Below are 22,495 nucleotides of genomic sequence, written 5' to 3'. Positions count from 1 at the left end.
GCTGATTCACCTCTTCAGCGCAACGTTCTGCTTCTTTAAAGTCAAAGTCAAAGTCAGTTTTATTTGTCAATTTCTTCAGATGTACTTGCCATACAAAGGAATTGAAATTACGTTTCACACTGTCCCATGCGTAACATAGACAACAATAAAGTGCAGATGCACAACATTTAGGTAACATACAGGATATAACAAGACAGGACCTACACGTAACATATAACATATAATAAAGTGTTCCACAGTGCGCCCTGGAAAGTAGTGTACTAGTACACTTGATGTAGTCCCCGGTTGTGGTTGGCAAGTGTTTTTGTTTTAATGCAGCATAATACTGTAGCAGCAGTAATAGTAATATAAATAATATAAATAGTGCTAAAGAAAATACTAAAAATACAAAAAATATAAGGCAGCAGGTGTGTGCAATTGTAATGCAGAGGTAGTCGTTTCCAGTCAGGAATGTAGAGAGTGTTTCCTTGTTGTGGAGTGTGTGTGTGTGTGTGTGTGTGTGTGTGTGGGTCCAGTCTGTCTTCCTATACTCCTGCCAGCCTGGTGGTTCTGCTGGCTGGGAGCCGGGAGGGGAGAGAGTTCAGCAGTCTCACAGCCTGGTGGATGAAGCTGTTGGTGAGCCTGGTAGTGCGGGAGCGGAGACTTCTGTATCTTTTTCCGGAGGGCAGGAGGCTGAACAGACAGTGCGCGGGGTGGGTTGCATCGTTGACAATTGTGATGGCTTTGCGGGTAAGGTGGGTGGTGTAGATGTCTTGCAGGGAGGGGAGTGGTACACCAACTGTCCTCTCAGCTGTTCTCACAATGCGCTGTAGAGCTTTTCTGTTATAGTCAGTGCAGCTACCGCCCCACACAGTGATGCAGCTGGAAAGGATGCTTTCAATGGTTCCTCTGTAGAATGTGGTCAGGATGGGTGATGGAGCACTTCCCGCTTGAGTTTGCGCAGGAAGTAGAGGCGCTGTTGTGCTTTCTTGGCCAGTGATGCTGTGTTGGTGGTCCAGGAGAGGTCCTCACTGATGTGCACCCCCAGGAACTTGGTGCTGCTCACCCTCTCCACCGCAGCGCCGTCGATGGTCAATGGGGGGTGACAGGTGGGGCCTCTCTGGAAGTTGACAATAACCTCCTTGGTCTTGCTAACATTTAGCAGGAGGTTGTTGTCTCTGCACCACGTGGTCAGGAGCTCAACCTCTTTCCTGTAGTGGGTCTCATCGCCCTTGGTGATGAGCCCCACCAGCGTTGTGTCGTCCGCAAACTTCACAAGGTGGTTAGAGCTGTAGGTTGTTGTGCAGTCATGTGTCAGCAGGGTGAAGAGCAGAGGACTGAGCACACAGCCTTAATAATGTGTGTATGTGTTAGTCCCCGTAGGGAAATTACTCCTCTGCATTTAACCCATTCACCCCAGTGAAGCAGTGGGCAGCCACCAATGCAGCGCCCGGGGAGCCTTGTGGAGCCCCCGTGCTCAGGGTGATGCTGTTTGAGACCTTGTTGCCCACACGCACCGCTTGAGGCCTCTGGCTGAGGAAATCCAGCAGCCAGTTGCAGAGGGAGGTGCTGAGGCCCAGTCTGTCCAGTTTACAGATGAGTTGTTGTGGTATTATGGTGTTGAATGCTGAGCTGAAGTCTATGAACAGCATTCTCACATATGAGTCTTTGTTGTCCAGGTGAGTTAGGGCTGGGTGGAGGGCAGAGCAGATTGCATCTTCTGTGGATCGTTTCGCTCTGTATGCGAACTGGTATGGGTCCAGGGTGGGAGGCAGGGTGGATTTGATGTGTGACATGACTAGTCGTTCAAAGCACTTCATAATAATGGGTGTCAGTGCCACGGGGTGGTAGTCGTTGAAACAGGCTGGGGATGGTTTCTTTGGCACAGGTATGATGGTGGCAGTCTTGAAGCATGATGGGACAGTGGCTTGCCTCAGGGAGATGTTAAAGATGTCTGTGAAGACATCCTTCAGCTCCTCTGTGCAGTGTTTCAGCACACTACCAGGGATGTTATCTGGACCCGCTGCTTTCCGGGCGTTGATGGTGATGAGTGTCCTCTTCACGCTGGCAGCAGACAGGCACAGAGGCTGGTCGTGTGGAGGTGGTGGTGTTTTCTGTGGGCGTGTGTTGTTCTGTGCTTCAAATCGTGCAAAGAAGCTGTTCAGGTTGTTGAGCAGAGTGGTGTCGCTCTCACAGCTACGCGCTGCAGGCTTGTAGTCTGAAATAGCCTGGATGCCTTGCCATAGGCTTCGTGCGTCCTTGCTATCATTGAAGTGGGAGGTTATCTTGTGTGTGTAGTCCTGTTTTGCTTTCCTGATGCCACGGGACAGGTTGGCTCTCGCTGTTCTCAGGCCTATTTCATCCCCAGCTCTGAAGGCCTTGTCTCTGGCCTTCAGCAGCCTGTGGACATCTCCTGTTAGCCATGGCTTCCGGTTGGCTCGGGTTGTGATACTTTTCATTTGTGTAACATCATCAATGCATTTGGTGATGTATGAGCTCACCGTGTCTGTGTACTCCTCAATGTCTATGATGTTATTGTAGGTGGCTGCTTCCTTGAATATGTTCCAATCAGTTGACCCAAAGCAGTCTTGAAGAGCAGAGGTGGCCTCCTGTGACCTCTTTCGTAACAGGTTTGATGACCTTCACTCTCTGTCTGTATGCTGGCATTAGCATAACAGTGAGGTGATCAGAGGTGCCGATGTGGGGGAGGGGGATGGCTTTGTATGCTCCTTTTTCCTGTGTGTAGACCAGGTCCAATGTGTAGTTCCCCTTGTTGGAAAATGTACATGCTGATGAAACTTTGGGAGAACAGTTTTAAGATCAGCATGATTAAAGTCTCCTGCGAGGATGATGAAACCGTCTGGGTGTGTTGTTTGTTGCTCACTGATGGCCTGATACAGTTCGTTCAGCACCCAATTTCTATCGCTGTTGTTGCTAGATGGAGGTATATAAGTAGCGACCAACAGGATCGAACTTATCTCCCTGGGCAAGTAGAAAGGGCGACACTTCACGATCATGAACTCCGCCAATGATGAGCAGTGTTTGTGTACTACAGTGGCATCACGACACCATTCGTCACGGATGTAAACACAGACCCCGCCACCTCGGGTCTTGCCTCCGTCTACGAGAGCCCTGTCGGCTCTGTAGCATGCTAGCTGCTCCAGTTGTATGGCCGAGTCCGGAATGTTGTCATTAAGCCATATCTCAGTGAAAACTAGCACACAACAGTCACTTACTCTGCAATTCGCTGATCTCAGAAGTCGAATTTTATTGTCCAGAGATCGTACGTTGGCCAAGAGGATCGATGGTATGGCTGGGCGAGTTGGCTTAGCCTCGAGCCTGACTCGGACACCTCCGCGCTTGCCCCGCTTCCTTGTCCTAGCGCACCACCTTCGACGCCTCCTTGCCCGGGGAGGGGTAGCAGGCGAGTCCGGTGAGTTGCTAGGCCAGCTAGCAGGCTGTCGCAGAAGTGCTATCTCCCTTAGCATCTCAACGTTCGTGTTCAAAACTTGGCAAATCTTGCTTCTCCGAATGTGTAAGAGAGCCTGACGACTGTACACATATTCCGACGTGGATTGATGAAAAACACTTGCAGAAAGACACTTACTTGAAGAACAAAACACCGCATTTTCAGGAGAGCGTGAGGTCGCTGCGTCTACACGCGCCGCCATCTTGTCTCTTTACCTCTTTTCTGCAGAAATTCTGCTGATTCAACTATTTTTTTAGCAGAATTTTCAGCTTCTTTGCCTGCTTTCAGCAGAATTTTCAGTTTTTTCACCTGTTTTCAGTGGAATTTTCAGCTTTTTCACCTGTTTTCTGTGGATTTTTCAGATTTTTCACCATTTTTCGGCAGAATTTTCAGATTTTCACCTCTGTTCTGCACATAGTTATTCAACTGTTTTCAGTTAAAAAAAATTTTCTTTGCTTAAGGCAAAGAAAAAAATGAGTGAACACTTTAAGTTTTAGCTTCTTCACCTCTTCTCAGCAGGATTTTCAGTTTTTCACCTCTTTTCTACACAAATGCAGGAAATGCAAATTTTCTAGTTCTTCTAGTTGCTCCGTTTTTTGCCGCTTACCTACTTCCGCAATTTTTGTCCGATTTTCAGCGTTCAAATTTTAAACTATTTAGCTATTTTTGCTAACGATGGCTATGACTTTTGGTATTTTTTACTATTATACTTTTTAAAATATTAAGCTTTTTTCCTTTAATTTGTCCCATTGAAATGAATGGAAAACTTCCACAATTCTGCTAAAACTTGCTTGTTTTTGAAACTTAACCACTTCCTCATACTTTCACGTAGAAACTCTATTCAAACTTTAAAATGTTCTCAAATTATTGGGCTATTCCTGTATGATTAAGCTTTTTTGTATCTTCTACCGTTTTAATCTTATTCCTCTTTAAGTTTTCAGTTGCAAAATTGTTATTTTTCAGAAAATACATGCTATGCAATTAACTCAGAGTGCAAAGTGGAAATTTCTGAATTTTCTCTTCATGTCCGAACAACGTCTTGCTACTCACTCAATTTCCACTCAACCCCCACAAATTATACATCAAAACATTTTTGCTGGCTTTCAGAAAATATCACTATCATTGTTGTGGGAGTTACAGATGTTTTGCAAATCTCCTCAGAGCAACACAAAGTCTGAAAACTCTCCATAGAAAGTCAATGGAGAGTTTGTTCAAAATCACCGCTGGAATTCTCTGAGATGCATTTTCGAATCGTCATATCTCCTTAACGAACTAAAGTTGAGACATGAGGCTTGTGCCAATATATCTTCAGACTCTCCTGATGCTCACAATTCAATGATTCTTTCCTCACCTATTACCGTTTGGCCATTAATTACATTCGTTTGAGGGTAGGAAATTCGTCCCTCGCTTAGATTTCTTCAGATTTCAAACTCTGGAAATGAGGCGCTTTTTTCTCTCGTCATATCTTTTTGATGGATTTCACCAGAGCCCTGAATAATTCCATGACTGTTCACCAAACCCTGCTGTTTCTTATGGTGAAAGAATGATTTTGATGCTCTATATAGATTTAGAGTTACAAAACGTTTGAGGGCAAGTCAAGGCAGTTTTTGCTCTGCCTCTACTCAGTTACAGTGTGTTACAAGTCATATATCTTTAATAATTTATATCTTATCTCTGAATTATGAAGACCTGAAGATTCCCAGCGTCTCTTCTGAACAAAACGGTGTCAGAATGACCGTTCTAGCCGCTCCCGCCTCGCAAGACTGCTGTTACAAAGTGGCGCCCGAACATTGTTCTCTGGATCTTCATCGTCATCCGGACCGACAGACGGTGGGCTCGGATATTTTTCCCGTGTTTTTTAACGATGGACACTTCGGCTGAGGTGGCGTGGTTTTTTTCTCTTCCTCTGGCTGTATTGGCTAGGCTGATAAGACCCCGTGAAGGAGCCGACTCCCCGCGATTTCAATGATATTTGCTGGCACGGAAGAGCGCCGACCCATCGCTTGACACGCTCGCCTGCTGAGGGAGAGTACTCCGTGAGTAACCGTACGGTCCGTTGGACCGCCAACTCAGTGCTATTGGACCTTTACGACATCGGCGGCGCTAAAGCTAAGGCAAAAGCTACAGTGACCTTGACTCAGTGTTCATTCAGAGGGACATGTTGTTTTGTGTGAAACATTGAAGCATCAGAGTGTGCACGGACGCTCTCTGTCTGACTGATATTGGCGCTTAGGTACTGTATGTGAACGCTCTTTTCACTTCACCATAATTTTTGTGGGAGTGGTTTCGGCCATACTTTTGGAATGGCGTCCCACCCAGACACAGGGAGCGAGGGAGACGGCTGCGACTCGGATGCTGAAGCTCCCAGCCTGACAAAGTACATCATCCCTCACTCTGCGCCTCTTGACCTCAACCTTGAAGTGGGAAACTTGGAAGGAGAGGTCGAGAAGCCACGCGTTTGCTTACAGGATTCGCTGGAGCCACAAAGGAGCCTGCTGGAGTGTTTGGATCATGGAGCTAGGGGAGAGTCGGGAGAGCGGCCATCTCCCCAACAAACCCCGCTGGTGCCCCTTACTGACCGCTGGTTGGACCGGTACCAGGTGGACTAACCGTTATCATACTGACAAACTTGAGGTTGACTGAGGGTTGGTTTCATGCAAGATGTATGTAATGTAATTATTCTGTTCATAAGGGATGTTTGCTTGTTCAGTTCCACCGAACCCTCGTCATCGCGGCCGTAAGTAAGTAAGTAAGTAAAACTTTATTTATATAGCACCTTTCAAGATAAAAATCACAAAGTGCTTCACAGAAGAGCCGTGAGAGGCTTTTGGTTTGATTTTCTATCGTACTGATTTAAGCGACGGGATGTGTTGTATTTTTGACTGTTTCACTTGTCTATGACCGTCTCTGGAAGATGGATTGGATGTTATACTGCATATTCTGTATTGTTTGCTTCAAGCACTAATTTTGTTTATTGATTGTATTGACTGTACTGATGCTGTATAACAATTCCTCCACAGCCTGCTTGCTACCTAAAGTAGCTATGTGTAGTGAAAGGGTGTAGCGGGAGGAGGGTTACCTGGGTCCGGCTGAGGACAGCCTTCTATTTGCCAGGGGAGTGATGTAACAACCCTTTTGGGTTATAGCACCACTGGGGGGCTTGCCCTACTATTGTAGTAGTTGTGGGAGTCTCCTAGTAGGTTGTTGTTGTTAGCGGCAGCCATTTTCATGCTGCTCATGTTCTTTCCTCTAAAAGAAACCTTACTGTTGTGACCAACTGGCGACGGCGACTACGATCCCCGCACATGTATGTACGGACAGAGTAGAGCCATGGAGACCTGGCTTGTATGGTCTTATGTTGCTGACAATGAATAAAGGTCTGTTATTGGATTTAACCGACTGGCTTCGGGTATTTCAACTAACCTCCACACCACATGCCCGCTGAACCTGCTAGCTGCTCCCGCCTCGCCAGACTGCTGTTACAGTGTGTAAGGCAGGGGTCTCAAAGTCAAATGAGACGCAGGCCACGTCTGGCACCGTCATCTCATTGGAGGGCCACTTTAGTGTTCAAGTAGTACAAAAACCCCCCCAAAAAACACTCACTAATATTTCCTAAAATGTAGTGTTTTGTTTGTTTTATTTAATTCCAAATATTGTGTAACAAGACAAAATTGCAAACATGAACACAATTTTTTTTCTCACTCTTAACTATCTGAAGCCTTTCAGTTTCATTTGTCATATGCAAGTTAGCACAGGGTCAACATTGCAATAAAATGTATTTGACGAGCAGAAGACGGTCACTCAGCAGTATGGTACAGTATAGTACAGTAGTTTCATTGAACTACCAAATAAACAGCTCTTTCTGGCCAGACACGTGACAGCACTTTTGCTACAATTATGTTTGTATTTAACAAAATAAAAATGCAGGCATAAGCGTACACATTAGTTTTTGACTGCAAGTGAAAATTGTTTTCTTTCCAAATAAATCTCTCACTGAACTAACACAGCCAATCCCTCAACACGTTTGCACTCTCTTGTTACCTCGGCCAGGTCCGCGGCTCCGAACCATGGTAAGGAGACCTCTGGCTAATACTGTGGGTTCCGTGTCGGGCTCGTAGCCGGGAACTAGCTTTGCTGTCTGGGTCAACCTTGCTAGTGAGAGACAGGAAGAGGCGTTGAAAGGCTGCTCCAGCAGAACTTTATTGTTTCGGAGGAAAACACGAACACGGTGTACAGTTGAGTCTTAATAGTTTACTTACTACTGGGCTCGTTAGGCACTCTTCTTGGCTGCAGTGGTTATTATTATATTTACATGCTTCCAGCTGTCGTTTCTGCTTGGTGACAGCTCGTGCTTATCTCCTTTTCCTCCCTCCCTCACGCTCACACACACACAGCGGGAGGGGCGGTCCCACACGTTCTCCCTGCTGCAAGGACTACAGCACCCACGAGGCTACAGTCTTAAAGGGCCATGCCTGTAACACTCTGCCGTCGTATTAAATCATTTTTCGTATAATAGTTTTTAAAAAATATTTCTTCACATCAATATGCGGGCCGCAAGTAGAGGTGACGTGGGCCGCAAATGACCCGCGGGCCGCGAGTCATAACAGGCCCTGTTCCCTTTACGCTCTGTGTATGTGTGTGTGTATCAATATTTCTCCCATGTTAAAGTTTTACTCCTCCATAATAGTTTTTCTGCTAAATCAAAGTACTTCTACTACATCTTAGTACTTCTGCTAAATCATAGTATTTTTGCCAAATCATAATATTTGTGCCAAATCATGTTTTATGGTCCAAATCATAATATTTCTGATATGTTATAGTATTATTACTAAGTGGAGGGATATAATATATCTGCCAAATCATAGTATTTATCCCAAATCATAGTATTCATGCCAAATTACAGTATTTCTGCTAAAAAGCAGAAATAGTACCCTTTAGCAGAAATTTCTGCCAAAAGATAGTATTTCTCTTAAAACATAGTATTTCTGCCCAATCATAGTTTTTGGACTAAATCATAGTATTTAAACAAAATCATAGTATTTGTGCCAAAGCATTGTATTTGTATAGAAGTCATAGAATTTCTGTTGTCATAATGTATCTGCTGAACATAGTTTATGTGCCAAATCATAGTATTTTTACCAAATCATAGTATTTGTGCCAAAACATAGTATTTCTGCCATATTGTGGTGTTTGTGCAAGTACATAGAATTTCTGCGAAATCATAGTATATCTGTTATGTTATACTATTACTACTAATGCATAGTACTTCTGCCAAATCATAGTATTCCTTAAAAATCATAGTATTACTGCAATTTCATAGTATTTGAGCGAAATTGTAGTATATGTGCAAAAACATACTATGTCTGCAAAATCACAGTATATCTGTTATGTTGTAGTATTACAAGTAAGTCACAGTATTTCTGCCATTTCGTAGTATTTGTACTAAATCATAGTACTTGTGCCAAATCATAATATTTCTGTTATGTTATAGTATTACTACTAAGGCATAGTATGTCTGCCAATTCATAGTATTTATACTAAATCATAGTACTTGTGCCAAATCGTAATATTTCTGTTATGTTATAGTATTAGTACTAAGTCGTAGAATCTCTTTTATGTTGTAGTATATGTGCTGAATATAGTATATGTTTGTGGTGTGTTGCAGCTGAAACAGCGTCATGTATGTTGGCACAGGAAGAAAATAGTGTGAGAACACTGTTCACAGCAGTCACAGCTCGCTGCCTTCAACAGTCTCTTCCTTCCTTGTTTGGATGTCACTGATATCATCTTCTGCTCTCACACTGACCACCTGTTGGAGCTAACATGCTAGCATGGCTAACAGCAGCATCACTACATGTAGTCCTTAGTAATGGAAACTGGAACCATGACATCAGTGATGCTGGAATAAGCATCTCCACAGTGACACTAATGCACTCTATCATGACTCTTTGATGATATTCTGTGAAACACTGACAGAGAAAAGTGTTGGACAAATCTGAACAAGTCCGTGTAGGCAAGCTACAGTTGTAGCCACAGCTGCCCTGGGGCAGACTGACAGAAGCGAGGCTGCCATATCGCGCCATCGGCCCTTCTGGCCAGGCCCCAGATTATTTATCCAAGCTTCTTATAAAATACACTGCTGCTCGTCGTCTCCGCTCACAGACTCAGAGTCTCTTAGTTGTTCCCCGTACACGACTGAAGACAAAAGGGGGCGGAGCCTTTCAGTCTGTTGCACCAAGGCTGTGGAACAATTTACCACTACAATTACGTTTGCTTGACTCTGTGGATTCTTTTAAAAAGCAGTTAAAAACTTTTCTGTTCAAACAAGCCTTTTGTTGATCTACGTATTTTATATTCTTTACATTATTTACATTTGATCTTTTACATTGTGTATAATGTCTATTGATTGTATTGTTTATTTTAATATTTGTGTACAGCGCTTTGTGACTGCCTGTCTGTGAAAAGCACTTAATAAATAAACTTTACTTACTTACTTAGATTACAAGGCCCAGTCTAAAAGACCAGCCAATCAAAAATGGGAATTCCTGAGCCTGGCAATGCCTGGAAGCAGCAGGTAGGCCACCTGTGGCAGCTGAGGTCACGTGATCTGAGTGTTTGAACCACACGTTGGAGCAGCGTTTCCAAACATCTGCACTTCAGAAGCTCCAAAGTGTGGAAACGTCACTGTGGAACGTCTCATCCCTAATTAAGAGATCTTCTTGGCACTGCAAAGCTAAGCTTGCAAACAGCACCATAGTTTGTGAATCCCAACCAATCAGAGTGCTCCTTATGTCACGTCACATTACTCGTGTGTTTTCCTCTTTGATTAGCACCCAAAGAACTAAAGAAAGGCTAAAAGGACGTTCAGCCAATCAAATCCCTCCTGGGAACAGGAAGTCTAGAGAGGAAGTGGAGCAGAAAAGGAGAATCACCAGTTTAAATGTCTGAGTTTTAAACTGGTGAACCTCTAAAGAGGCTTTTATTGACTCTTGCTGTTTTCTTTACAGCTTTTTCTACCATTTAAACTGTTTAATATCAGATTTAGAAATAACTTTTGGATAGTTTGTCTACATTTGCACTAAAATGTGACACAAATAATGACCTTGTCTTTACTTTGGGCTAATCTAACAACTCAGCCTGGCCTACTTTGAAGATCAGCTTCAAACTTTTGATGAAGCTTATAGTTAAAGCTGGATCAGGTGACCCTGAACCATCCCTTAGTTATGCTGCTATAGGCACAGGCTATTGGTGGACTTCCCATGATGCTCTGCTTTCTTCTCCTCTTTTTCACTCCCAATGTTTTTATATGTCACTACTGCATGTCCTTAACTTTTGTCTTCTCTCTCCTTAGTTTGTGTTTTGTTCTTGTCTCTCTGAGCTCATCTCTTCTCTTTCCCCTCACCCTGCAACCAGTCATAGTAGATGCTCCTCCTGGAGCCTGTTTTCACTGGGAGGATCTTTGTGTCAAAAGGAGTTCTTCCTTCCCACCATCACCAAGTGCTGCTCACAGTGGATTGTCTGATGGGTGGGGCTTTCTCTCTAATATTGTAGGCTGTTACCTTGCACTGTTAAACAGCTTGAGATGACTGTTGTTGTCTGTTGGGAATTGTCACTTATAAATAGAGCTACATTGAATGGATGTAAATGGATAGATGTTATTGTGACAAAGAGAAAATGATCGTTGACAGATGGATTGTTGTTTTGTGTGTCTGCAGTCTGTCAGGCTGTCTGATCACAGAGGAAGGCTGTACTTCTCTGGCCTCAGCTCTGAGCTCCAACCCCTCCCATCTGAGAGAGCTGGACCTGAGCTACAATCATCCAGGGGATTCAGGAATAAAGCTGCTGTCGGCTGGACTGAAGGATCCAGGCTGGAGACTGGACACTCTCAGGTATGGAGAGAATGTCTGATAGAGGAGGAAGAGCTGGAAACATTACCTGTGTCCTTCACTCACTTCCTGTTTGTTTCCTGCAGATGAGACATGAACAATCACACATGCAGGAATATTTTCAGGGACAGACACACTAGTCCAGCTGGATAGTACATGGATATTTATGTAGGGGGTCTCCAAAGAGTCTGTTTGCAGGAACATTAATGATCACTGATAAGTCATGTTGAGAGTTTCATTAAAAGTAGACCTACAGTTTGGTCTATAAATATTTGGACAGAGACAACATTTTGTAACTTTAGATACACTTTATTAGGTCGCAGGTGAACCTGAGATAGTGGCCACTGTGTACCTAATAAAGTGTCAGCCATGTGTATGTTTCCCATGCTGTATGTCCACATTCACAGTGACAGTCAGTGACACTGACAGAAGGATGAAACAAGGCTGTGAATCATTTCAGTCTGTGTGTGTGTGACAAATAGGCAGACAGGAGCAGCTAACATTTGGAAATGGAAGCTTAAATACTGGAAACTCTGATAAGCTAATGCTGCTAATGGGCTGTGTTAAAATCAATATTTCATTCTCATTCTGTTGTTTGAGAACAATAACAGAAAAATGTGCACAACAAATTTATTGTGAATTCAGCTGTGAATGCAGAGTTTCCAGTATTTATGCTTCCATTTCCAAATGTTAGCTGACACTTCATTAGGTACACTGGCATCTATCTCTCCACCAATAACAACTCTGGTCCTCGAGGTATGATCAAAGCGAAGATTTATTGGTTACATGCATGGAGTTCAACACTGTGCAGATTCAGCATTGACCTGTCTTACAATATTCAGAACAAAGACTTTATAGGGGTGAAATAGTACAGCCCCTCTTCTGTTGCCAGGCAGACTCAATATCTCCTACGTCAATCCAAAACCACAACTGTTCAGTTAACTTTTGACACAGTCTAAAGAACATTGTCTTTGGCTCGAACCCAGGTGCTTCCCCACAGCTCGCCTTCGCTGTCGCTTGTCTCTGGAACATCCTGCACCTGCTTCTCCATCAAACAGTCACGTATACCTACGTAAAAACTGCAACCCTAGCAAAACATACTTAAACTTTCACCTAGTAAATGGGTCTACTGCTGGGTGTGTGTGTGCTGTGTTGCCCTCGCTCTGCACCTTATTTGACCTCTCTAACTATATGTGTCTGTATGTGGGTGTATGTCTGTGTATGTGTGGAAGATGGAGCTGGTGTGCATGGCAGGCCGTCTTCGACTGCGCCTTGGCGTAGCACTCCTTGTTGTTTTATCCTTGGTTTTATGTTCACTAGGTGACTGCACGCTAATTACTTATGACAGACACACGCTTCTGAACCTTCGATTTTCGTATTCCCAACGACCGGACCTTTGTGGGACCCTGGGCGATGCAATCCCCTTAATGCCCGATTCCCTCACCAGTGCGACCTACTTACCTTTCACCACTCTGCGCAGGAAACGCTTCAGGAAACTGGGTAAAAGGAGTGGCGTTCGCGTTCGCTTCAAGGCTTACCTTAAAGCCATGGCTATGGGCTATCCTTCTGCGAGCCGTGAATTCTCACGCTTCATCCACTATACCAGAAGCCGCCCTGTGGCTAGACTGTTGAGTCATCGCTGGATCTGCCCTGCTGGTCTTCAAACCTACCCTGCCCTCCCAGTGGCTTGCCTCCCTGTTCGGTCCTGGATAACGTCGCTCGGTCATGGTGTCCAACGTAACAACCTCAGTGTCCTGCGACGTACCACCGCTGATGACCTAGCTCCTCGGACACGGATAGCTTTATTTAACGTCAGGTCTCTGTCGAATAAGGCTTTTCTTTTAAACGACTTTTTCCTCACCATGGGACTGGACGTTCTATTTCTGACGGAGACGTGGACTTCTCCGGGTGAGTTCATCCCCTTCTCTGAGCTTCTCCCTCCTGACTGTGCTTTTTTTAGCTCACCGAGGCTCACTGGCAGAGGTGGCGGCTTAGCCTCGGTTTTTAAAAACAAACATAAAGCTCGGCTGCTATCCTCCCCCGTCTACCCTAGCTTTGAAGCTCAGTTATTGGAGCTGACTGGCTCTCGGACTACTCTGTGTGTAGTGGTCTATCGTCCGCCTAAATACCACAAGATGTTTATTTCTGAATTTGCTGATTTTTGGGGATCCATTCTTTTCAAATATGGCTGTGTTATTATCACTGGTGATTTTAATATACATGTTTGCTGTATGAATGACCCATTGGTCAAAGATTTTCTTGCATTGACTGACTCTTTTAATCTTACTCAGTGGGTGAATGAACCAACCCATGTTAAAGGCCATACCCTTGATTTGGTCTTTACATTTGGCGTGGATATATGCATTAAGGACATTAGAAATACTGGTCTGTCCGACCACTCCCCGGTTATCTTTGATGTTGGCCTAGGTAATACCGAATTGCACCTTGAGGCCCTTCTTTGCCCTATGCGTACAGTTAATGCTGATACTGTGGTGAATTTTTCTGCTTCTTTTCTGAATTCTGCATTTACTACGTTAGATTGTTTTACCCCTCATATGGTTGAGAATTTTGCCAACACCCTGTTAACTACATGCTCCTCTATCCTCGACATTGTTGCACCTATTAAAATGAAGCGCCCCAGAACTTATTCACAATGTTGGTTAAGCGACTCTGTTCGTGCCCTACGACGTGTGTGTCGGCGTGATGAGAGGAGGTGGAGGAAAGACAAACGCCAGGCATCTTACGATATCCTACGTGTCAGCCGCTTGAAGTTTCAAACTGCTGCCAAAGTGGCTAAAGCAGCTTTCCTTTCAAAAATTATCTCAGTCAATGGTCACAATCCTCGAATTTTATTTCAAATTTTTAATTCTGTGGTCAACCCCTGCCCTATTATGCCGCTGCCGTGCTCCCCGGTTCTTTGTGAACAATTTTTAAACCATTTTTTAGATAAAGTTTCATCTCTTAAACCCGCTCTTCCTTTAATGACAGGCCCTGCGTTTATCCCTGACTGTTTGTCTACTTTCCATCAGTTTGAACCCGTTTCTCTCCCTACTCTTAAGCGTCTAGTTCAGGGGTCTGCAACCTTTAACACCCAAAAAACCACTCGGACCCGATTTCCACGCAAAAGAAAACACTGGGAGCCGCAAATACTTTTTGAACTCTAAAATGAAGATAACACTGTATATGTTTTTTTTACCTTTATGCTTTGTGTGAAAAACTAAAGTAAGTAAGTAAAGTTTATTTATTAAGCACTTTTCACAGACAGGCAGTCACAAAGCGCTGTACACAAATATTAAAATAAACAATACAATCAATAGACATTATACACAAAAGATCAAATGTAAATAATGTAAAGAACATAAAATACGTAGATCAACAAAAGGCTTGTTTGAACAGAAAAGTTTTTAACTGCTTTTTAAAAGAATCCACAGGTGTGTTGCTTATGAAATCCATGAAGTGCTACACAGAAAATTACATTTTAGTTATGTAATTAACACATTTTGAACTCTTAAAGAAATATAACAAAAGGAAAGACACCCAGCTGAACTAAAATGATCCATGTAGCAAACAAAAACTGTTGTGAGCTGCCACCCTTATATCGCCTTTGGGCTTTTGGAGCCTTGACCTGACTTTTAAAAAATAATTGGAAAAAAGCACTTTGCAGCTAAAAACAGAAAAATAGATATTTGAAAAATTCTGCCTAAATATGTTTTTTAACCACGTTAATGTGTGTGGCGGGGCGTGGTCTGCAGCGCCGCTGCAGGGGAGGAGGACGCCTCGCTGCCTTAAAGTCTGTGCTCTCTCTGCTGTTGTGTTGGTGTGTGTCGGGCTGTGAGCTGAAAAGTTAAAGCGGGCTGTATGTGTACAGCAACCGTGTGTGAAAAGTGGTCGAGACGCTGAAAAGCGTGTTCATGCAAACATCGTCGGGTCTGCCGTGATATGTTTACAATAAGACTTATGGTCCCGAACTTTTGCGCACAGTGTCTGCAAATCGGGGCATTCATCTTCATGCAGGACTGTAAGCTGTCAGGCGTGAGCGGTGTTTGTTTTTAACGTAGTTCACGGTGGAGAATAGCTGCCGACATAATGTGGATCCGAAGATCCATAATTGGCCTACCTGGGCTTGAAAGTCTCAATAAATGCACCGCGTTTCGGCGAGTATACCGGCTTCTGCGAGTGTGCCGCTTATTTTGAGCGATGAAAAAAATAATAGAATATAATTTTATTTTTATATTTCAATATCACAATAATCTTCCAATTTAAAAATACAAGTTAAAAAAAAGAACTAAACACAAAGAAAATACACTTTAGCTAAATACTTCTAATTTATATTCCCAAACCACGCGGAGCCGCAAAATAAAGACTAAAGAGCCGCATGCGGCTCCGGAGCCGCGGGTTGCCGACCCCTGGTCTAGTTGAACAACTGAACAATACTAATCCCGTATATGATGTTCTCCCATCGCGTATAGTTAAGGACTGCTTCAGTGCAATTGGACCTAGTATACTGTCGCTATTGAACTCTTCCGTGCTCTCCGGCTGCGTACCATCAGCCTTTAAACATGCTATAATTCAACCTGTTCTTAAAAAAAGGAACCTCGATTATAATGATTATGCAAACTATAGGCCGATCTCCAAGCTTCCGTTCCTGGCCAAAATTCTTGAGAAGATAGTTTTGCTTCAACTCCAGGCGTACCTGGATGAGAATAACATTAATGATAAATTCCAATCGGCCTTCAAACCACATCATAGCACCGAGACAGCGCTGCTCCGAGTCCTTAATGACCTTCTACTAATGGCTGATAATGGACGCTCCGCGGTCCTAGTGCTATTGGATTTATCCTCGGCATTCGACATGGTTGATCATAACATCCTATTGGCGAGACTTGAGCATACTGTAGGCATCAAGGGTGTTGCCCTGGATTGGTTTAAATCATACCTCTCCAATCGGCTCTCCTCGGTTAACCTGGCCACTTGCTCTTCCTCCACTGTACCTGTCTGCTGTGGTGTCCCACAGGGATCTGTGTTAGGCCCTACTCTGTTCTCATTGTACATGCTTCCTTTAAGCGCTATCTTTGAGAAATATCACATCGCTTTTCATTGTTATGCTGATGACATTCAGATCTACTTTGAGTTAAATGATGACCTAGCTTTGTCCTTGAATTGTTTTCGAGAGTGCATGTGCGAGGTCAAGCAATGGCTCCTGGCAAATACTCTTATCCTTAATGATAAGAAAACGGAAACTGTGGTCTTTGGCAGTAACGTTCTTCGTGCCCAACTTCGTGATGCTTTTGGTTTTCTCACTAGTTCCTTTCCTGACACTGCGAGGAATCTGGGTGTGTTACTTGACAGCTCGTTTAAACTTGATAAACAAGTGTCTGCTGTTGTTAGATCCAGTTTTTACCAACTCCGCCTTATTTCTAAGGCTAGGCAGTATATCCCGCATAAAGACCTGGAAAAGCTCATCCATGCCTTTGTGACTTCGAGGCTGGATTACTGCAAATCACTCTATTTTGGTCTCCACTCTGCTCTCCTTCATAGATTGCAGACTGTCCAAAATGCTGCAGCACGCATTCTAACCAAAACTAGGAAGTTTGCCCACATCACTCCCGTCCTAGCTGATTTGCACTGGCTGCCTGTGAAATACCGTATCCAATTTAAAATTCTGCTGATTACTTTTAAAATCACTAATAACACAGCACCGAGCTATCTTAAGGAACTCCTTAACCCAGCTATGGCCCTAAGATCATCTTCACAGTTACTGTTGGTGCAGCCTAGATCTCGGCTGAAGTCTAGAGGTGACCGAGCGTTTGCCCTGGCTGCACCAGAGTTGTGGAACAACCTTCCGATTGGCATCCGGGCGTCTGATTCTATTCAATCTTTTAAAACGCGACTTAAAACGTATTTGTTTAATCTTGCCTTTTCTACCGGTTAATGCCGGCCTTGTTTGCATAGATTTATTCTATTAATTTTCCTACTATGCTTTTATTTGTGCTGTGTATGTCATATCCCCATTGTGTACTTGTGGCATTTCCTGTGAACATAATTTTACCATTTTACATTTTTACATTTTTATGACCCTGATTTTTCCTTGTTTTATGTTAAGCACTTTGGCATACCGTTGGTTTTTAAATGTGCTCTATAAATAAAGATTGTTGTTGTTGTTGTTGTGTGATCCTCACGCTGCACTTTAATTGACCTCAGCTTAGGCACTCAGGCTAAGGCCATCCTGTGTGTACTGATCTTGACTTATATGTAAAATATATAAAACAACTGTTTCAATCTAATACAACTACTTAAAACTTAATCAAAGCTTAATCAAAGATATAAATGCATAATAAAATAACCTGCTCAAAATACTTGCACTCAGACTCTGCTTTCGGTTTCACTACCTGCCCTGCACACTCTGCAAACCTTCAGTTTCCTGTGAAGACTTTTAAGCTCAGATTATCTTCAGAGGTTAGCCTTTTTCAAATAATGCAATGTAATCTGCCTATAAACATTTTAAGATTATAGATTCAACTCAACAGTTTAAAGTGGTTCTTCTTGGACCTGTAATAAAAGCTTAATTGGGTGCCAATATGTTTAAACATCTAAATGCAATATCAATATTAATAATTAATTGAATAGTAATAATGATTATAAAAATAGCCACAAAAATATCTTTCTCCTCCTAACAGGTTCTAATGCGTATTTGCCTTAAATTAGATGTAGGTGCTAATTGCGGCCTACTTAGCATTAGCTGCTCACATTGTTATAATGCAGGGGAAAATAGTGTTAGCATTATCAGATAATGTTGACCTTGGCCCACTGGAAAAGTTCAGGACTCTGTTTGCTAAAGATTTAGGAGTGTTTCTTGATAGCTCTTTCTTATTTGAGAAACAAATAAATTCTGTTCTGACTGTGCTGCTCTGACCCCCTTCCTCCTTTCAGGGTGGAGCCTGCTGGAGTCCGATGGTTGAGACCAGGTCTGAGGAAGTGTAAGTGTGTTTTTAATGGGATTCATGAAAACAAAGCAGCACACATTCAACCATCTTCATCATGTCAGGAGTCATCATCAAAGTGTCAATCAATGAACAGATGATGGATCAATAACTGCAGCTGGATTGTGTTTGTTCTCTCCATCAGATTCCTGCCAACTCACTATCGACGCAAACACAGTACACACAAACCTGCAACTGTCTGACAACAACAGGAAGGTGACACAAGTGGAGGAGGTTCAGTCATATCCTGATCATCCAGACAGATTTGATGGTTGGGAACAGCTGCTGTGTAGAAATGGTCTGACTGGTCGCTGTTACTGGGAGGTCGAGTGGAGAGGAGACGTTTATATATCAGTGAGTTACAGAAGAATCAGAAGGAAAGGAGGCAGTTATGACTGTGTGTTTGGAGGGAATGATCAGTCCTGGAGTCTGTGGTGCTCTGATGATGGTCCTCGTTATGTCAGGCACAATAACAGCTACACATCCATCTCCTCCTCCTCCTCCTCCTCCTCTGTCTCTAACAGAGCAGCAGTGTATGTGGACTGTCCTGCTGGCACTCTGTCCTTCTACAGAGTCTCCTCTGACACTCTGATCCACCTCCACACCTTCAACACAACATTCACTCAAACGCTTTATCCTGGGTTTGCAGTCTGGTCTCCTGGTTCCTCAGTGTCCCTGTGCTGAGTGTAAAGAGTGTCTCCTGTTAGAGAAACACTCTGACTGTTGAACAGATAGTTCAGTCTGTACTAGGGATGCACCGATACTGGTATCGGGTATCGGGGCCGATACTGTAAAATGTGTGCGTACTCGTACTCGTAAAAGTTAACCGATACCATGAACCGATACTAATGTAGCCCGGATGGGAATTTGGGAGTAGATACTCATAATTCCCATGGACTTAAACGCCACGGTAACATAAGGTGTTCACAGTTGATGTTATGTGATGTAACTCTACCCTGAATGTAATTTGCCATGTAATATGTCACAAGGTAAATACAGGTAATTAGAGCAATCAAACTGTTATGTTAATCATAAAAGTATTATTTTATGGTATGTAACTCTGAAGGGAGTTAAAATATTTTTCAGAGTTCTCATTTTCTGGAGGCCCGTGAAGGTAGCATAAAACGGGACCTGTGTATCTGTTGCAATGGAGGAGGAGAAGAGAACGGCATGGAGAGATGCACGAGGTTAGCTGAACCAAAGTGAGAGACTCGGCTAGTTTTACTGAGGTTAACCAGCACAAAAGAGTGTGTGACTAGAAAGCTGACCGTGTGAGAGCTTCGCAACAGAGTGTGGGTGAAGTGACTTTTTGTTTCAATGGTCGCACCACCGTGCTGTGTTTCCAGCTACGACCGCCGAGGCTAAAGGCTAGCCCGGACTGCTTGGCTTCGCCTCGGAGGCAGCCGCTATGGACTGTCGGAGAGCTGGACAGTGACTCGCTAACGTGCTGTAGCAGAGACAGCATCGGGTCCGCAGGGAGTGGATTTAGTGTGGGACTGGTGAACGGCGATCTACCGGGCAACGGAACTGTAAGTCAGACTTTTATGCTCTTACTGGGGAGAAGAGGATTTTTCTCCATTGTCCGGCGTGAGCAGCAAACAGGCCTGCAACAAGTGTGAATGTGAGTGTGTGGAGCCCATGTGTGAATATTGTGTGTTTAGTGGATTTATATAACGTGTTTTGGAGTGTGTATTAGTGAGTCACTTACCAAAAGGTGATAACATGAGTTTGGTTGTTTAATATAATTTGAAAGGGAATTATTTCATTTATACAGTGTATTTCATTTGGTTAAGGAATTGGAATATCATTTGAGTTTAAACAAGGGATGTGTTGTACAGTATTTGTCTCTGCCCTTACGTTCAGTAAACGTTTCGTTTGGGTTAAAGAGTTGTCTGGGGTCGTTTCTTTACTACTGGTTAAGTTTAACTTGTGTGTGGTAGAAGTATCGGTTTTTGTACTCGGTATCGGCAAGTACTCAGATCCAAGTATCGGATCGGTTTGAAAAAATTGGTATCGTTGCATCCCTAGTCTGTACATGTCTGTCTCTTTCACTCACCAACACTTTTTCAGATTCATGGATTCAATCAGTTGATGTTTGAAACTCTTCTAAATGATTCCTTGTAAACTTCTTCCTCTTCAGTCCTTTAAAGATGGAAGCTCCCATTATTCCAGGATCCACATGTTGTTTTCTGTCTTTTTCCACTCAAAGCTTCACAGTGAATATCAGTATGTTGTGTTTCTCTGAAGCTCGGTTCACAACCAGCTCCTCTGCATTTTCAACAAGTCTGAGCTCATTAAAATGAATCCAAATGTTTGATTTCTCTTTATTAATGGGATGTTTCCAAACTCTCCACATGCTCTTACTGTTTCACTCATTGTTGGAAGCTCATCATGTGAAAATGTTTCAGCCATAGAAGCTGAAAATATTGGCTCAATAGTTTTGAATGCAGTTCTAACCAGTGTGCTGGGATTTTAAAAATACGTGGCTGCTGCCTGATGTTGGCCTACAGAGGAAGACGACTCACTCACTCTTCTTCACTTCCTCCTTAAACATGTGGAAGGAGGGCAAAGTGCTGCCAGACTCCTATTTCTGACAGGAACAGAAGAAACCACAGCAAACTGTTCCAGTTATTCATCTTCATCACAATCTATTTATCTATTATGGTGACTTCAGTCTGAGGGTTTGAAGTTTCCATGTCTGTGTGATGTGTGGTGTGAAGGCTGCTGGTTAAACTGGGACTCACTGTTTAAAGCACTGAGTGCTCATAGAGAGATGCTCCATGAGTCCCAGTACAGACTACAAACATGGTGGAAACTTAGCTTTGATATCCACACACTCTGCACGTCTGTGAGTAACTGTGATGAAGATGTGCAGAGATCTGTGTACAAACAGGAGAAAGACTGTAAAGACTCTGTGCTTCTAACAGCCTCTGTTAACATATGTGAGGCTGTTTGTTGTTGTTGCCATGGAGCTTTTCACTGTTTGGGTCAGCAGGTCATGTGATCAGGTTTGTTCTGTGAAAGCTCGACGATGGTTCAGTGTCAGGGTTTGTTTGCATTCATCAATAAATATCTAAATAAATCAAAGACTCCATGTTTTTTACAAACGTCACTGCTTTTTAGTTTTCTGTCTTCAGAGCTGTACGTTTTAATTTGTTTCTAAACCCCCGCAGTCAGGACATGCTATATTGTATTTAGATGGAAGCTAGTGAGCTAACTTCCTGCTAACTTCTAACTTCGTTAAATGTCATAAATTCTGTTTTCATGGATGCCTGGATGTTAAACTCAATTGTTACACCTGGTAGAGCAGAACGCTGATCATTTTATTAAAGATGAAAGACTTTAGACAGTGTTTTAACTCTCAGTAATGCCACAGTGATCGTTTGATATATGGACCTGCATCAGAGTTTAGGCCCAGACACGGCTAGTGACGTCAGACTGAAGAACCGGATAGGATCTCCCAGCATCATCACTGTGCTGTCCAATCATTGTGTGCTAGGTTACCCTTATAGTGCGATGTGTGTTTGCACAAAGAGAAGCATGTGTGTCAAATACAAATAAGCACAGAACAGAAAAAGCTGCCAGTTTCTTCTATTTAGAGTCAAGTTAGTGTTTTGTGTCTTTGTTTGAGGCCTAATGTCAAGCAGAGGTGTGTGTAACTGGACTGGTCTGTTATATGTGTGAAATGTGTGCTTCAGCATCATCTTCGTCACTGCTGATTCCTTTGTGTCATCATTTGTTGAGAAGAGAGAACAGTTATAACGGAGGAGCAAAAGGAAGCCCTGAAATCTGCATCCAACAAGGAAGGAACTGTGTTGATAATGTCACCGTCAACAAAAGGGTCAGGGTGTTTCCAAATGAAAAACCCTGGATGAATAGCAAAATGCAATCCCTCCTAAAAAGCCGCAACACTGCCTTCAATTCAGGGGACAGGGCTGCGTACAGGGCGGCCAGGGCAGACCTGAGTAGAGGCATCAGGAAAGCTAAGGCTGCCTATAGGAGGAGGATTGAAGATCACTTTGCTGACAACGACCCCAGAAAAATGTGGCAGGGGATCAATCACATTACCAACTACAATAGAAATAACCAGGCGACATCTAGGACTGATGCCTCGCTGGCTGAGGATCTAAATCGTTTCTTCGCCCGCTTTGAGACGACCAGGCCCTCAGCTGTCACACCAC

The 22,495-nt window shown here is 43.4% G+C and overlaps 1 protein-coding gene across 1 annotated transcript in view; it reads left to right on the top strand.

Annotated features, from left to right (window-relative positions):
* Positions 1 to 20,383, top strand: part of LOC109199518 (protein NLRC3-like) — a gene marked incomplete at its 5' end in the record, with an annotated part of 35,143 nt that extends 14,760 nt beyond the window's left edge. Inside the window, 3 exons of the mRNA XM_025905854.1 lie at positions 18,265 to 18,311; positions 18,460 to 19,061; positions 20,350 to 20,383. Coding sequence (XP_025761639.1) covers positions 18,265 to 18,311; positions 18,460 to 18,998 — 586 coding nt within the window. The remainder of the gene's footprint in view (positions 1 to 18,264; positions 18,312 to 18,459; positions 19,062 to 20,349) is intronic.
* Between the last annotated feature and the right edge of the window lie 2,112 nt (positions 20,384 to 22,495).

Source organism: Oreochromis niloticus, linkage group LG3, assembly GCF_001858045.2.
Source record: "Oreochromis niloticus isolate F11D_XX linkage group LG3, O_niloticus_UMD_NMBU, whole genome shotgun sequence".
NCBI classification, from domain to species: domain Eukaryota; kingdom Metazoa; phylum Chordata; class Actinopteri; order Cichliformes; family Cichlidae; genus Oreochromis; species Oreochromis niloticus.
The sequence above is the reverse complement of the archived record's forward strand: the minus strand, read 5'-3'. Positions and strand labels throughout refer to the sequence as shown.